The sequence below is a fragment of the Dunckerocampus dactyliophorus genome, chromosome 11, assembly GCF_027744805.1.
Source record: "Dunckerocampus dactyliophorus isolate RoL2022-P2 chromosome 11, RoL_Ddac_1.1, whole genome shotgun sequence".
Lineage (NCBI taxonomy): Eukaryota > Metazoa > Chordata > Actinopteri > Syngnathiformes > Syngnathidae > Dunckerocampus > Dunckerocampus dactyliophorus.
The window spans coordinates 17428941-17447377 of NC_072829.1; the positions used below are offsets into that span (position 1 = coordinate 17428941).

General features: G+C 40.7%; 1 protein-coding gene across 9 annotated transcripts in view; it reads right to left on the bottom strand.

Moving 5' to 3' along the window:
* il1rapl2 (interleukin 1 receptor accessory protein-like 2) overlaps positions 1-18437 on the bottom strand; it is a 384745-nt gene that overhangs the window by 61262 nt on the left and 305046 nt on the right. For all 9 annotated transcript variants that reach the window (XR_008572829.1, XR_008572827.1, XR_008572828.1 and 6 more), the window contains one exon: positions 9934-10008. Coding sequence is in view for 4 of the 9 variants with exons in the window: in XM_054791464.1 (XP_054647439.1) it covers positions 9934-10008 (75 nt within the window). In the remaining 5 variants the exon portion in view is untranslated. The remainder of the gene's footprint in view (positions 1-9933; positions 10009-18437) is intronic.

An 18437-nucleotide genomic window follows, 5' to 3' on the forward strand; every position in this document is an offset into this window, starting at 1 on the left:
GATGTGGATTCAAGTTGTTTCTCCAAAAGAAGGAAGCACATGGATGATGGATGAAGGCCACACACTGCACTACTGCAGTACTTGACCTTCAGGGCGACAACAGGAATGGCTCATTTTTCCTCCTGAAATCTTCCTGGCCTTCAAGCAAGAAGCCTGGGAGTGTTGTGACCACTTCTTCAAACTAGATACCCCAATGCTCTTGTAATTTTTTCCCCAATGAAAATGCATTAAAACTGTGACATTTATTTTACTCTGAGCTTCTTCTCTCAGCTCTGTCCTCCCCGAACATCCGGCTCCTTCTCCCTTCTCTATCTAAAATAGCCGATTTTCAGAGGGTAGCAAATGAACGAAAGAACAATTTATCTTCAATATGTCATCTCATAGGTCATACTTTCATTTGTAATTCATGTACCAAGGCTCTTTCTCTGTGGTCACAATGTTTGGGGTGCCTTTCTTCTTATACTGTGTCTGTCAGACTCTTACTTCCTTCAAGTCACTTGGAGAAATGGTGTGTTTTGCAACGTTTTATGTAGTCTTAAGTGTTTTCTTCCACTTAACATTTAGAAAGCTACATTATATTATTTTCTATATATAATTATATAGTAGATCCCCGCTTTTTGTTGGGATTACATTCCAGGGTACCAGGCCCCCAGCAAATGGCAAACACCCACAACTAATTGAGATGCCCATAAAAATGCCCATTTTTAACACACGGCTCGGTCCCCCTCCACCCAAACATTGACAATCTCCTTCGATTTTGGATCAACATTTGCAATTAAAGTGACTTTTGTAAGTATTAGATTAGATTCAACTCGAGAATCCTCCGCTTCTCTCTACAATTGCCATTGTTCATTTAGGATGCAATAAGCCCTAAATATGCCTCACACCACATGAACCACATTTAAAGTATAAAATATATACAGTAGGTACTCACGAAGGGTGCAACGATACATGTATCTGTATTGAACGCTTCAATACAGATACATGTATCTGTATTGAACGGTTCAATACAGATACATGTATCTGTATTGAACGATTCAATACAGATACATATTGAACGGTTCAATACGTTCAATACGGTTCAATACGGTTCAATACAGATACGTATTGAACGGTTCAATACAGATACATGTATCTGTATTGAACGATTCAATACAGATACATGTATCTGTATTGAACCGTTCAATACAGATATCTGTATTGAACGGTTCAATACAGATACATGTATCTGTATTGAACCGTTCAATACAGCGCTCTCAGTTCAGTATGAATCGAGGTATGGATCTACTATGAATCGACCGATCCTGTAACCCAAGTCACAAATGTCACTCGGTAGATGTCACATGACATTAGTCTGCTGACATCAAAGTCCCTGCTGATCCTCCTTGGCAAAAGATGAAATCCCCCAGGTGGAAGCCATCAGGGCTCCTGTTGTGGCTGGCGGCAGAGGGCGTATCAAGCCGCATGCAAAAGTATTGTATTTTTTGATAATACAATAACACAATAGTACTGTACTGTCATTTTGATAATTGTTTTTTATTTATTTTATAATTGTAATGTTTAATAGAAAACTGGATGTGTCCATGAAGTGTGGAAATAATGAACACTACCTAGTTTGATTGAAATACTAATGAACCTATGAACAGAACTATGGATTAATAATGCGTCATTATTTTGATTGCCATGTTGAACTGAATTGTGATTGATTTATGTACTTTATTATTATTTTCACAAGGTGCTGTTTCTGTTTTATATGGTTCTAACTTTAGGTATGCGCAGCAGAAAATGATGCAGTTATAGCTGCACCAGATACTTTTCATTTCATTTACAAGCTGTACTTTTGAGTGGAAACAAATGTCGGTAATTTCAATAAAATACAAGTTAAAAAGGGCACAAAAATGATCGAAAAGTATCGAATCGTGAATTTCCCGTATCCTTGCACCCCTCGTGCTCGCCACTAATGAATGATAAAGTAAGATGATCGATGAACAGATGGGATCTGTGTCGAACTTGTTTAGAAGTTTCACTTTTGTGTCTCACAGCGACTAGTTCAAGGACCGCCGAACAAAGTATGGGATCGAAATGCTTGATGAAAACACATTATCAGGTAAAAATTGAGTGTTTTTTTTAACCAGTGGTACATGTATGGATACATTATTAGCGACTGAGGGTGAATGAGAAGTTTTTTTCTGAGGAAAAAATGATCTATTAAAAAAGAGATACACATTTTAAAACATTTTTGGACCAAAGTTGTGGGGGCGTGAATGCCGAATCGCGAATAAGCGAGGATCCAGCTTTACCACAGACTCTTGCACAGCACAAAGGCATAAATTAAAAAGTGAATATAAATGTCAAGCAATAATTTACTCCGATTTTCAGTTGTTCACCTGTTCAGCGTGAGTGATATGAATTGAATAAAAACGCTAAATGTGCTGCTACAATGCTTAAAAAAAAAAGAAACGTAAACATTAACATTCATTTCATTTGTTTGCCACTGTCGGTGTTTCTTCAATGCGTTTTATGACGAAGTTTTTATCATCCACGTTGCAATGCAGTCATGCTGTAATGTTCTTTTGTGTATGGGCTGAAGGATGAGGCTGTGGTTGACGAACAACTGCAACAACAAACAAATGGCAAGTCTTTACGTGAAAAGCGACTCCTAAAGATCCCCCTCACAACAGCGTGATTCACACCACTCCATGTTATCTCTGACAATTTGACAGGGAATACTGACACAACGCATCCTCATTTTAAAGGATGTGAGAGCGGAGACGGAACAACCTGAAAGGGAGACACTGGAACAGTTGAAGATAGAGGGACCGGTGCATGGGAGACAGACAGATGGAAATAAAGTGAGATAGAAGCAGACGCCTTGCAGGGACAGACGCTGTGATGAATGCTATGGAGGTAAGAAGAGAGACAGACGGGGAAAGGTGGGGGGACATAACGTATGCCACCCTTATCTTCACCCACCAATCACAGCCAAACTCACCCAGCCACTTCTTACACTATGTGCGTGCGTGTGTGTGTGTGTCTGTGTGTGTGTGTGTTATTTTCCTCTTCAATGCACTTTATGGAAAGATGACAGAGGTTGAGGATAGAGAGAAATTCATCCTGAGGGAGTAGCATTTGACATTACTTGAAAAATAGGCTTAAGTGACCTCGGAAAAATAACGTGCTTATGTAGCCTGGAGAATAATCTGTTCTCAACCTCTGTGACACCAAACACATATGGAAAAAAAAGGGAAAACTTAGTCTGCTCGCAACTGTGCAACTTGATTCATGATATGTTTTTTCCTGAATTTGGTTCCACCTGCCAATACAACATGAATTCATGAATCATTTATTTATTTCTAATCAATCCTGTTATGGCAAAACCTTATTTGCTCATCAGGTCAAAACATAGGTGCCCCGCGGCGCCCATATTGCTTACATAAAGCGGATAAAACCATACCAAGAAGGGAGGGGCCCTGAGTTTTACTAGAAGGTAAAAAAATACATTTGAACAGAAATTGCTTAAAAATAAAACACATTTCATTCTTAATATTGTGTAATATTTTATATATCGCAGGCCAAGAGTCTAACAAAACTGATAAAGCAGGGGTGTCCAAAGTGCAGCCCAGGGCCATTTGCCGCCCGTGGCCAATTTTGTTATTGGCCCTTCGTGCGTTCTAAAAATAAGTCAAGTCAAGACAAGTTAAAAAAAAACAGCAAAAATGGACAAATCAGCAGTAATTTTATAAAAAATAAATCTAAATATTAAGAGAAAAAAGTTTACTCTAAAGAGAAAAAGTCGTAATTTTACGAAGTTAATACGAGTGTAATATGAGGAAAAATAATGTAATTTTAGTGGAAATAAAGATGAAATAAGAAAAAAGATGTAATTTTTTTTTTATTCAAAATATAAGAAACAAAACAAAACAAAATGAAGTTGTAATTTTTGGAAAATTAAATTGGGAAGGCATCCTTTTGTTTTCCTTCCGTATCTCCTTTATAACAGTGGAGTGTTCCTGTCTCATAAAGGATCTTTGACCAGTATTTTTGCTGTCAGTCCTTAAAAACAGCCAAGCTTGTTATGTGATGCTTGAGCTGCTTTGCTGCCGCCTGTCTGCTCTCTGTTGCAGTGCACCTGAGGGGCGTGTCCAAGGCGAATCCTGACAGCCATCTGGTCACACCTGGGAGCTATTTTTGCTTTTTTAAACCATGCTTGGACTCACTCTTGTCGCCATATTCTTGCATGTCCTATGCCTGCTTTTAGCATTCCGTCCTGTTCGCTTGTTGCTTTCTCTCCTGTAGCTTGCCAACCTTTTCCCTGGGCTGTGTGACTTCTCCTAATTAGCGTTTGGTATTTTTTTTTTGTCTTTTTGCTCCCTTAGTTTACCTTTTACCTGTGGATTCATCCTGTTTTTTTGTTGTACTTTCCCTTTTTGTGACTATTCATCCACTCAGTTCCAGTGTGCCTTTTGTTATTAAACTTCGTAAAACCTTTTTGTGTCTCTGCTTTGGGGTCCTATTCCGGCAACCAGCCGATTCGTAACAAAGCTTCTGTCATATAGAGGATGTTTGACTAGCATTAACATTGTTAATGGATTCAATTTATGGTTTTCTGACATACCATAATTTCTGGTGTATAAGCCGCTACTTTTTTCTCATGCTTTGAACCCTACGGCTTGCACATGTATAGTGATGGAGCTGATACATGGCTAAAACATTTCCCATGATGCTTAATGTGCAGCTTCAGGAAGTAGTGACATGGACGAGTGAAGTGGAAGCTGATATCACATTTTGAAATCTCCAAGTCTCTTGAAGTCTCGATATCTGACAGGAGGAGGACGACCATGAATGACTTTTCTGGTAAACTACTGTTTAACTGGCCGTGTTACACACACTCTTGCGTGTATTCCATCAAAAGTAAAAAAAATCTCTAACATTTTCTGGGTACTAAACATCCAATGTTACGACGTGGACACCTGCGGCTTACAGACAGGTATGGCCTACATATGTACAAATCTTTTTTTTCTCTATAAATTTAGTGGCTGCGGCTTAGCTTACAATTTAGTTGAATAGAAACACAAGTAGGTATATATGTGCACTTTTTGGAAATGGTTGCTTTTTAATATTGTGTGAATCTTTGTGTTGACCTCCATGTACTTTAAACACTTAAACTACATCTAGACAACCATCCATCCATCCATCCTTTTTCTATGCCGCTTATCCTCATTAGGCTCACGTGTATGCTGGAGCCTATCCCAGCTGACTTCGTGCGAGAGGCGGGGTACACCCTGGACTGGTCGCCAGCCAATGGCAGGGCACATATAGACAAACAACCATTCACACTCACATTCATACCTATGGACAATTTAGAGTCTCCAATTAACCTAACATGCATGTTTTTGGAATGTGGGAGGAAACCGGAGTACCCGGAGAAAATCCACGCACGCACGGGGATGCAAACTCTACACAGATATTCCCAACGGAGATTCGATCCCAGATCTTCCCGATCTCCAACATGCTAACCACTAGGCCACCGTGCGGCCCATCCAAACAACCAATACAATGAAAAAAAAAGAACACCTGGCAACTCTGTTGTTTTGACATATTAACTACAAGTTTTGAGGCCAGATTGACTGAAGCGGAGGGAAACAAACAGCGTAGGGCATGCTTTATTTCACAGCATACAACATTCAGCCAAGCGTTCATAGTGACGTTGCTTTTTGATCCTTCGATGACGGCTCTTCCTATCATTTTGAAGCAGAATTCACCAAACGTTGGATTGTTCACCCGCTAATACGGAACGTGAGCTGGGATTACACTGTTGTAAAACAGGTTCGTTTTACCATACTGACCAAGTGTTGGAAAGTAATTCTCCGTCATGCATTCAAGGACCACGGAACAAATCTCGACGCTTGACGAACAAACATTATCAGTTAAAAACTGTGAGCTTCCTAATAGTGGTACATATTTATACATGTTTACCTACTTAGGGTAGATGACATGCCTTTTCTGAGGAAACAAAACTGCCTCTTTATAGGAGAGAACAATTATTGACCTAAAACTATGGATTTGAAGGGCCATGAAGGCCAAATGGTGTCTGTGTGTGGATCCACTGTGTTGGTCTAAATTATGTTCACACTGTATTAGAGAAGCTTGAGCTCACACGATTGCGCTTTTTAAAAAGGCATGTATTGATCATGTCCCTTTAACTCCTTTAGCATCATTATTCATTATTTCACCCCCCTCCCCACGCCCCCCCCCCCCCAACCCCCATTTTCAATCCAGTATACCAATATCTCAAACTAATCTTTAATTACGTATTTCATCTCCCTCTAGCCTACATTAGCGAGATAACGATGAGTTAAATGAATTGTGTTGATTACCCACGGTATTATGGAGTGATGGAAAGCAGAGAAAGTAGAAAGTAACTACGGCGTATGGGGGGTGCGGAAAACACGTGTGGTCACATGAATCAGTATTAAGATGGGGAAATTAACACCGTACAGTATCCGCGCTTGCTGATGTAAATCTCCCACAGGTTGAAACAAAAGTCTTGTTAAAAAGATACGCGCAAATCTGTGTGTTTATTGCTGAAGGTACTATTCAGTGGGTGGTGAGACCGTGGTGTCCATTAAAAGGTGTTCCTGCTGCAATCATTGCACAGAGAGGCCTCAGGGCCTATTTGTTACTACATCAATCTGGAATTAATGGAAACACAACACCCTTACCAGTACATGCAATCTAACACCTTTGTGCCTACAGTGCTACATTGTCAGCGAGCCCACAGCACAGCAGGACACAAACACACACACACACACACACACACACACACACACACACACACACAAAGTCAGCCTGCCGGTGCTGCATCAAGACAGCCATGCAATTTAGTACACGAGCGAATCTGAAACAGACTTAATGAGACCCTTCCTGTTTGTCTGAGCTGACTCTTGAAATGACTTGTTCCTTTTTGAAAAATATTTCCAAAAAAAACCCCATAAAACTGATAACTGTTGTACTCAAATTCATATGGTATAATGAATCTGTATACAGTGGTATCCTGGTTAGCGTCGGCGCCGGTTAGCGTGCTTTTCGGTTAATGTCGAAAATACATGCCACAATTTTGCCTCGGTTCATCAATATGGGGCGTGTCTTGTTGTGTGATTAAGTGATTAATACACTGCGTGAGTCCAACTGTTTTTTTAAAATTTACCTCTTTGTGGTAAAATATAGAAGCCAATTCTATAAAAGTGGCATTCTTAAAAACACACGAAAAAAATGTGAATAACTACATACAATTTTATGTAAATGGGTGTCAATTTTGGAAATACGGGATATTATTTTATATAAAAAAATAATATACAGTTAGAAACCCCAAGGTTTTTGCATGTTTAATGCAGCAGGGACTTGTTCCCGGTCCTTGAACGCACCATCTAACTTTCTCCCATGCACAGATAAGACTACTATACTGTATTTTTCCCCTTTTTCTTTCACCTCATATTTGGTCCCAAATGCTGATACTATGTGGGAATGCATAAAGGTAAGATTCGATGACCTTACTGAGTGCTAATGTGCACATTTGTTTGGTGCACCTCTCTGAAAAACAAACTCCGGGCTCGTACTAGTGGATGACGGCTCTTTACTGTGTTCATTAGTGCTTTTAATTTGATGTTGTTCCTGTCTTTGTGTTACACAATACATAACAAGAAGATAAATTACATCACTATAATGTACATATGTGTTGAAAATCTTTCCCGATGACTAGCTAGCGTGCTGCTAATGTTATTTAGATCAATTATCGTCTTCAGTCATGCTAAACTACAGAGCATGCATGATAATCCTGTTGCAATAAGCCCAGGCTCTCACGTTGTTTAACAAACGGACAGTCAACTGCTTGCTAGTCTTACGATACCCGGTGGATGTCTCTACAATCGATTAATCTAAGGATTTATGGCTGATTCTTAGCGATCCTTGAGGCTGCTACCGATGCAGCTGCCTGTCGCTTGTCATTCCGAATATCCACTTGCATCGGTTTATCATTCACTGCCCTAGTTCTTAATGTATTTTCATCACAAAATGTCCTTCCTTGTTAGCATTCTGTTAGTTAGTTTACAAAATGGCAGCCTGAAGTCACCTACGTTGCGTGGCTCGTATATGATGTCGTGTATGAGGTTGACTCTCAAAACACAAAAAGTTTTCCAATTCTAGTTTTACATTCATCCATCCATTTTCTATGCACCTTGTCCTCACTAGGGTCGCGGGGGTATGCTGGAGCCTATCCCAGCTGACTTTGGACGAGAGGCAGGGTACACCCTGGACTGGTTGCCAATCGTAGGGCACATGTAGACAACCATTCACACTAACATTCACACCTATGGACAATTTAGAGTCTCCAATTAACCTAACGTGCATGTTTTGGGGAGGAAACCAGAGTACCTGGAGAAAAACCACATACACACGGGGAGAACATGCAAACAGAGATGCTCAAACGGAAACTGGAACCCAGATCTTCCCGATCTCCTGACTGTGTCAATTCTAAATGCATACAGTATAAGTGACGAAAGAATGGCATAAATGAACATTTAAGGTTACTTTTACCTTCATGGAAGAAGTAACTCTTCCCAAAGACACAATGTGGCAGCGAGATCGGCTACCACCACATTCCTGTTTTCACATGAGTTGTTTCTTGAATTCAATAGTGTTTCTCATCTCAATATTGTAACCCAAAAAGGAGCCACAGAAAATTGCAAATGCCAGTATTTTGATAAAGAATGTGAGAAACACTATTGAATTTAAGAAACTCATGACAAAACAGGAAGATGGCGTCCGTGTGATGTCTCGCTGCCACGTCGTGTCTTTGGGAACAGCAGTCTTCAATAAAGGGAAACGTAAATGATAATGTATCCCTTTTATTCATCATTTATGTTATTTCTAATTGGTTTATGCATTTAATACTATAATTATAAAACTATAAAACATGTTTTCAAAGTCAATCGCTGATGACATCATAGACAGGGCGAGGCAACTTCCGCTTCCCACTTTGTTCGCTTGCTAATAGGATGCTAAGAAGGAAGGACATTTTCTGATTTAAAAAAAATCTTGAGAATGCAGATGGACTAACGCATTGTATTAATAACACGGCAAGATGCGGGCCATATTGTAAGCTAACTGGAGAATGCACGCAAACCGAAGCAAAATTGTGATATAAAGTTTTGACGTTGACCAAAGAACACGCTAACCCAGGCGGACACTAACTGAGGTTCCACTCTACAGGTACCGTTACACCCCTTGTTGTGTATCACAAGAAGTATACAGTTGCCCCTCGTTTATCGCGGTTAATTGGTTCCAGACATGACCACGATAAGTGAATCTCCTAAAGTATTTTTGTAGTTAGAATATAGAAAACCTGTTTGACTTTCTAAGTACAATTTTGACCATTATTAGAGCCGTGTAGACATGAAATAACACCCCGATATTCACCTTTACATTCCTATTATTCTTGGTTTACAACACATTGCTCAACTGTAATGCGCAAGCTACAGGATCACTGCATTGACACAAAAGACTGCTTCTGCTAGCATAGCAAGCTACCGAGTCCCTCCAATTTACTTATTGTAAATTTAAGAAAGTGTTTTAAACGGAGTGGGAAAGAAAGGCCTTACCACTTCCACACGAAATGGGAGAAAAACTGTCGAGTCGGACATGCCATAGCTGACTACATGCGAGGGTAATCTAATGTAATGTCATGTAATATTACTGATGCCTGGTGGCCAGAACACTACATATATCTTGTTTTTTCAGTATTTTTTGACTAATAATAGTCCATAGTCGAATATGAAACAGCGGCTTGATTAATTTTCGAATAACCGCAATATAGTGAGGGAGCGATGTTCGAACCACGATGTAGCAAGGTGCAACTGTACAGGATTTCGTCCTTACCAGGTGTGATCTCTATCACAGTGTCTTGTCTCTCAGGGGGGAAAAGGACCTTGGGTGGCTGGGTGGTCTGGAGAGCTGAAGAAAACAGAGAGACGATCAGGACTGTAGAGCGTATTGAGTTACTTGGTTAACCACCATGCTACATGTTTTTTTACTGTATATGCATCATTTATCTAAACATTTGTAACAAGGTTCAAATATCAACATTGGAGACAATGAACGATGGATCCCGCACATTCACATATTTTTGGTCACAATATTTTTTTTCGCAGAAAACACATCTCATTCACCCTAAGTTGTGAATCATTTAAAAATACTTCATAATACAGGTAAAACTGTTGGCACGTTTGTTTTTATGCTTCACTTCGGTGGTTTTTGAACACACCATAGTTGCTGTGAAAGTGGAACTTATGTGTGACCATGTGACCATGACCCCGATTCCATCTCTTCATGGGTCATCTTACATTATCATTCATTAATGATGAGTACCTGAGGGCAAAATACAGTAGTTTCCCTGGGAAAAATGGAGGGTTGACAGGTGTGTCTATTCTAAGGATGCTGCAATTGTCGTCCTTAATCACTTCATGTGCTCTACTCCTTAATTGTGTCTTTTGACCAGGCTAGCCAATGAATAAGACCAGGATGGAGCTGCCTCAGAAAAGTTCTCCTTGATATGGCCTTTGCCTTTCAAATTAAGTTTGGCCTTTTCCATGCAGGTAGTGCGGAACAGTCCAGCACAGAAGGTCAGACAGAGCAATAATCACCACAGTCTGCATCACAGTTTCTACGACGATCTTTATAATATTCAAATCTGGACATTCCTTGAACTTCAAGCTGAGTCTGAATGTTAGGCTATGTCCACACAAACCCAGATTTTTTCTGTTGGCTAATCAGAAGCCTGCGAAAACTACCACAGCTGATTTGATTGCGCATTATAACGCCTCTGTTCATCAAAATAGGGCGATATTAGATTTACAATGTGTGCATTATCTTTAATGATGTGTACATTATCAACAAAACACGTTACTCTTGTCATTTTTGACATGCAAAATGAAACTGAATGGAATATTTCCTCTGTTAGATCTGTGCTAAAATGTTGACATTTACCCTTTTGTAGATATATCACAATTGAAAAACAACCCACCGGAGAAAAGGAGGAAGTGACGTCACTTCGAGAACCCTCCCGCTGAGAACTCCACATGGAAAACCATTGGTTCATATTGTTGTGGTGCATTTTTTGTTGATTTTCTGTTGTTTCTATATATATTTTTTGGGTATTATGCTTTTTGATATTAGGCTCGTAAGCCTGCTCATATTTCCAAAAGACGCCATTCGCCATGTCAGATACTTTGGTATTGTTTTAGGCACATTTCGAGGACAGTTGTTTTGATACTATGGCATAGATAGAGCCAACCATCCATCTGCAAGAGAAATTCACATAAAGGAAAGTTTGGGACTGAATTTATATTATCAGAAGGTGCTTCTACCATCAGCTGTCCCCACTATCTTTCTTTGACCCAGACCGGTAAAAACACAAGCACTGACATAGTATACATAGTAGTATACATAGTATACATAGTATACAAATGTACATAGCATTGACAATAAACAAAAAGTCAAAAACCCAGAAAACCGTCAACCACAGAAAAGTGTGCCTAAGTAAGTAAACCCACAGTTTTTCTACGAGATATATTCTATGACTCTTAGAATAAAAAATAATATAGGCTTCCATGCCAAATTTCAAGGCTACCTAAACAGGGACCACTGCTCACTTGTCTTGTATTTTGCAGTCTCTGCATAGATCTGTCTGTGTCAATCACTGCCAGTCAAACAACATACCTGTTATGGCCAATTCATGTGTGTTACGACAGATGCTAAATGACCTGCTTTGTCAACAAGCGGGAATGAGCACACACACGAAGCCCAGGAAACGTCATGAATATTTTTTTAATTGCCCGTGCACTTGCGTGTTGGACCAGAGGCGAAAACGAATAGAAAAATGTGCGCTTTTAAAATATCCGTAGTTGTGTAGTCACGACCTGAGTGGGTTTATTGGGGATGAGCTGGACACTCGTTATAAACGAGTATCTGTTACGGATAATGCATTTTTGCAGAATACAGGCATGAAACGAGTACATTTCATCATTATCCGTAATCGTGATGAAAGAAAATCACTATGTATTCACTCTTCACGCTCTGTGATTGGCCAGTCACACACAGCGACCGTCCCTCCTGAGACAGACGGTGCAGGCTGGAGCCACGGAGGAGTTGATCGGTGCCTCATTCACGTACACGGTGCAGTTGGCAAGTTGAAAACGGCGAGTGTGGCGTTGCCCACTGCCTCTAATTTATTAGGTTTTCCTCAGCTCGCCTCTATTTTGGTTTGTATCTAAACTAACTTGGTAAAGTTGGCCCTCTTTGCCATCACCGGATGTTTGCATGAATCACCAACTTCACACAGATCATTAAAAAATAATGAAATAATCACTTACACACATACACAGTACAATATATACAATAAATACAACAAATATAGCAACTTCTAATCAATCCATGTCAATTTCAGACTTAAAATAATCTACCAAGTTAAGCCCCACCCATTTCTGACTAAAACACGCCCACTTTCGGTTTATGCCCCACTCCGAGAACAGATACAGATAGAGATCGTGGTTTCCTCGCTCATCCCTAGTGTTTATGCACGTGTGTCATCAGACATGAACATATGTGAGTGCCAGGCAGTTTCCGACCACTGAAAGTTACTTTTACATAACTGAAGAGGACACCAGATGCTCCAAGAAGACTAAAACAAACAATCTCGGTGCACATTTCTCTCCTCAAACAGATGAAGACAGCCTGTGTTGAATGTGTTGAACCACATGTAAGCTTCCTTCCGCTCTTTAAATTTTAACTCAGGGCAGAAGCCTTCTTGGAAAAAAAAGGACAAAGGTCATTAATTAGATTTGAAACAATATTCCGAATCCTGAGCTCAGTTTGTCAGCACGATGTTAATTATTCATGCTCTGTGGCATATAATGTTTTCTGCTGCAAATGAAATTACCCTTGGATTTTTGGGATCACTTCTTTATGACCCTCTGTGTGTGATGTTCAGTGAAACAGAAATGTGCCATTTCTTTTGACACTTGTCATATTACGCTTTCCTGGTTTTACACGGAAATTTGGCATTAGATTTTGTCAGAACGATTTCATTATAGCACACAACACAGAAGAGACATTTTCCATGATGATACTTGGCAGATGAAAATAACATGCATGCCACTCAATGCACTCATGTGTGAGTGAGTTGGCATCCGATGCAGATCCTCAACACATCTTGAGTATCTTTGTGTACAACGTTGTTCAACCATTGATCTTTGTTAAAATGCAAATGAAAACCAACTTTAGTCAGACTGTTTCTGTAAACATGCCCTAAGAGAAATACAAACTTATCTGAAAAACAAGATTCACAAAACACGGTCTCATTATGCACCATTTAGCAAGCAGAATCTGATACTATATTCTTTATTTGAAACCGCTTTTGGCCTTTGGGAAATGATACTATGCTTCACAGTGCAGAAAAGCAGAGGGAATTTAATTTTGATACAGAGTTGCAGTGCATGTTAAGCTCAATTCACAGTTTCCATTTCTTCTGTAAAAAGTAAATGTAATAATACATATTTGTTTATGCGCATGTATTATCCAGTGGATCTATGTAAATCTAAAAAAAAAACATGGCCATGACATGTTGTCCATTCATCCAGAAGAACTGTAAGGTCAGAAATCACTAATGTTAGATGAGACGAACTCCCAATCTGATTCATTCATAAATCAATCTAGAGTTGCGTCCCCATTATTTCATGAACGATCCATCATTCATTTGCTTGGTTTTCAAGTTTCCGTGCTTAAGCCAAGTTTGGCATGTTTGGCTAGTGAGTGCTGTGATCTGCACTCAAGTTAAGGTACACTTCCTCTCCTTCGGCACATTTGGAAGAGATGAGCCAGGGCACTGCCCGATTGCGTGCACATGCAGACCTGCCAACATGTATGTATTTTTTTTTATTTTGACCCTCGAATACTTGCATTTTGCTGGTTTGACTTTTGGGTTCTGTCTTTGTGTGTAGTATGCACCTCCCAAAAATCCTCCAGCTGAGGTAATGTAGATTGGTAAGGCTGTAATTGGCCGGCGTGTAGAACATTACTTCCTGGGTGTATACGTCTTGTTCAGATGGTGTACAGCCAGCCCACCTCCATGAACCTGCTCATCTGATTTTGGATCAACATTTGCAATAAAAATGACCTACGCTTCCCTATTGAATTACCATCAGTCTCTCGCTATGGCAGAAGCTAATAATCTAATTAGTCAACGGGAGCTGTGGTTGCCCAGTCTTGATGTTGTGTCATGCACTCAACCCTGATGAACAGCTATCAAAGCAGGGGTGCCGCAGCACATAAAATAAAAAAAAAAGGATAAATGGAGCAAAAGGAATAATGTACAGTAATTCCTCCTTTATTGTGGTTAATTTGTTCCAGACGTGACCATGATAAGTCAATTTCCACAAAGTAGGATTCCTTATTCCAAATCAAATATTTGAAACCTTTATACCCAATAAAGTCGACATAATGAGAGAAAATAAACTATATTAGACATACATAAGACATAATATAAACTCACACATATCAGCATTGGGAACGTTCCTTGTTTTTTTTTTTACTTCCAGTTCTGTACAGTGCTTTCCGCATTAGTTATTGTATCAAAGTAATGTAATGACACTTATGAGTATTACAGTATGATTGTGTTCATGTTACTGTTTGTGTGTGTTACTGTAATTGTGTTCCGGTATTAGGGGAGCTGAGTTGGGGGTGGACAGGAAGTGATGTCAGGGTTCAGAGTTGAGTTTTAGCTTGGCGTGGGTCATGGCCGTAGTATTGTTAGGGATCAATGTGCCTCTTGTGAGATCATTCAAACCTGCAAAAAAAGCCTATTGTTCCCGCGATCAAGCCTGGCACTTGTGTGTCTCACCCAACATTACAATTAACATTACTGACACCCAGTGACCAGTGTAGAATACTACGTGTCATCACAATGTCTTTAAAAGCGTGTTCTGAATGTGTTACATTTGTATTTTCATTAATTTTGCCATTTTTATGCTTGAAAATGCTTAATTTAGGCAAAATATACATAACATTTGCTTAAATATGCACATATAAATTTTTACTCATGATAGGCCACATTCAACTACAAAACAGTAATTATTTATTAATTAATATATTTTTGAGAAAACACGAGTGAAGAGTGAATCCATGTAATTTGAAAAGCAAAATGGCTAGGGATTACTCAACTAAAATGTATTAATATATAAACTACGAATAAAATGTTGTCAAGGTCGGCAGGTCTGTGGGTATGTCTGATGTAGCCGAGTCACAGAATGACTGCAATGCGATTGCTCCTTGCGTGATCTTAATGATAACTGTCACATTTTATCATACAGATAAAATACAAAGGCTCAAAATAATCCAAAAATGTAACCCACGGCATGCTCATTCACTCCTGACTACAAAAACAGTCATCAGTAACATGAAGTTTAGCAAATATAATAAATAAATTACTGCACACAAAAAAACTGCACAAGACAGATTATAATTACATATAAATAGGATAATAATTATCTTCATTTATTCTGATTATTTATTTTAAACCATGAAGTATTTACAATATAGTCATGCTAATATACAGCAACAGAAAAAAAGAAGACAAAATTATATGAAAAATGTGAAAAGGGTATTTTAAACTCTCGGGCCTTTTTGGCTCATGGGACTCCGGAGGCAGCTGACAGGTACCAGCAGGCCAAGCGGTCTGCAGCTCTGGCGGTTGCTGAGGCAAAAACTCAGACATGGGAGGAGTTCGGAGAAGCCATGGAGAACGACTTCTGGACGGCTTCAAAGAGATTCTGGACCACCATCCGCCGTCTCGGGAGTGGGAAGCAGTGCACAGTCAACACCGTGTATGGTGGGGATGGTGTGCTGCTGACCTCGACTCAAGATGTTGTGGACCGGTGGAAGAAATACTTTGAAGACCTCCTCAATCCCACCAACATGTCTTCCAATGAGGAAGCAGTGCCTGGGTACTCCGCGGTGGGTTCTCCTATTTCTGGGGCTGAAGTGGTCTAAAAGCTCCTTGGCGTCAGGGTCCCGGGTGTGGATGAGATCCGCCCGGAGTTCTTTAAGGCCCTTGATCCCGTGGGCATGTCTTGGTTGACACGACTCTGCAGCATTGCATGGACATTGATGGCGGTGCCCCAGGATTGGCAGACCGGGGTGGTGGTCCCTCTTTTTAAGAAGGGGGACCGGAGGGTGTGTTCCAACTATCCAACTCTGGGTAAATAGGGTATCACACCTCCTAATTCAGGCTCTCTGTTCCCTGTATGACTGGTGTCAGAGTTTGGTTTGCATTGCTGGCAATAAGGCAGACCTGTTTCCAGTGAGGGTTGGACTCACAGGGCTGCCCTTTGTCACAGATTCTGTTCATTATCGTTATGGCGAGAATTTCTAGGTGCAGCCAGGGTGTTGAGGGGTTCCAATTTGGTGGCCGCAGGATTGGGTCTCTGCTTTTCGCAGATGATGTGGTCCTTTTGGCTTCATCGAGCCGTGACCTTCAACTCTCACTGGATCGGTTCGCAGGCGAGTGTGAAGTGGCTGGGATGAGAATCAGCACCTCCAAGTCCGAGTCCATGGTTCTCGCCCAGAAAAGGGTGGAGTGCCATCTCGAGAGTGGGGGGGAGATCCTGGCCAAAGTGGAGGATTTTAAGTACCTTGGGGTCTTGTTCACGAGTGAAAGAAGGATGGAACACAAGATCGACAGGCGGATTGGTACGGCATCGGCAGTGATGCGGCTTTGCATGGGTCCTTTGTGATTAGCTCTCAATTTACCGGTCAACCTACCCTCATCTATGCTCATGAGCTTTTGATAGTGACTGAAAGGACAAGACCACAGGTACAAGCTGCCGAAATTAGTTTTCTCCGTAGGGTGGCTGAGGTCTCCCTAAGAGATAAGGTGAGAAGCACTGTCATCCGGGAGAAACCCAAAGTAGAATTGCTGATTCTCCGCATTGAGAAGGGCCACATGAGGTGGCTTGGGCATCTGGTCAACATGCTTTCCGGACGCCTCCCTGGGGAGGTGTTCAGGGGACATCCGGGAAGATCCAGGACATGCTGGCCTGGGAGCACCTTGGGATTTCCCAGGAGGAGATGGACGAAGTGGCCGGGGAGAGGGAAGTCTGGACTTCCCTGCTTGGGCTGCTGCCCCTGCGACCTCACCTCGGATGACAGGAAGAATATGGATGGTTGGTATTTAAAACACTTAAAAAGAAAACAAGTTAAATAATAAAACCATTAAAATAAATGATTAACTTTTAAGAACTACTATAACAATAAAAACTTCGTTCACAGTTCACACAAGGCTCCATTTACCATGGGCCATCATTCCAGCCGACTGACCGATGGAGCAGAGTGCCGTTGCGCTTACACATTACGCACTTACTCAAGAAGACGAAAAAGTAGTTCCCACCAACCATGTACAGTATAATTTAAACAAGATCTCAATAATTTATTGCCTTTTCACTGTGTTCCTGTGAATGATATTCATTACCTAAAATTACTGAAGTATTAAAAGTATCAATATTTTCCTTTGAGAATCAAGTTTCGAGCATGAAGAGCTGATATCGGAAGTATCGATTATGTCAGTATTGGTCTGCACATCACTACTCTTGTCTTTCAGCTTCTCACCTCAGGGGTCGCCAACGTGAGACACTTGCATGATTTGTTTTGTAGAACCCTCCCATTTATCCAGGTTTGGGAAAGGTACCGAAGACCTCCAATGGCACTGGCGTGGAATCGAGCCTGTGCCGACTGCGCAAAAGATAGCAGCTAAACTGCTACACTACCAGCGGCCACAGTACCGTATATATGGAATACAGAATGTAAGGAAGGCAACTGCGGCATCTCGTGGGGCATTTTTTTTTTTTTGGCCCCTAATGCACAGTGACCGTACCTCTTAAAAAGTCATTAACCTGCTCTGACACCAAAAATCTCTGCAATCATTTGAGCAGCTCTCAAGAAAATGCCTACGGTGACTCATTCAGGACAGGCAAAACAGATTTGACCAACAGAGAGCTGAATCATGTCGGAGCTTATGCAAATCCATCGTAAATGGTAATGCCATTATAGGGATCTGGTGTTTTGTGAAATATAAATGAGCATATTTTTGATGCAACAGTCACTATTTGGTGACATCTCTGGAGAGGTCTTGCAGAACAAAGGGTGTAAAGCTAATGTGTATGTGAGGGTTTAATGTGACCATGGCACAACCGCTGAGGTGAGGAAAAAACGGCCACCGCTTTTATCTCACACACACACACACACACGCACACACACACACACACACACCTCCCTTTGTAGCCGAATTTCTGACAATTCAGTCAAGCCCCACATTGCAATGAATCCCGCTGAAG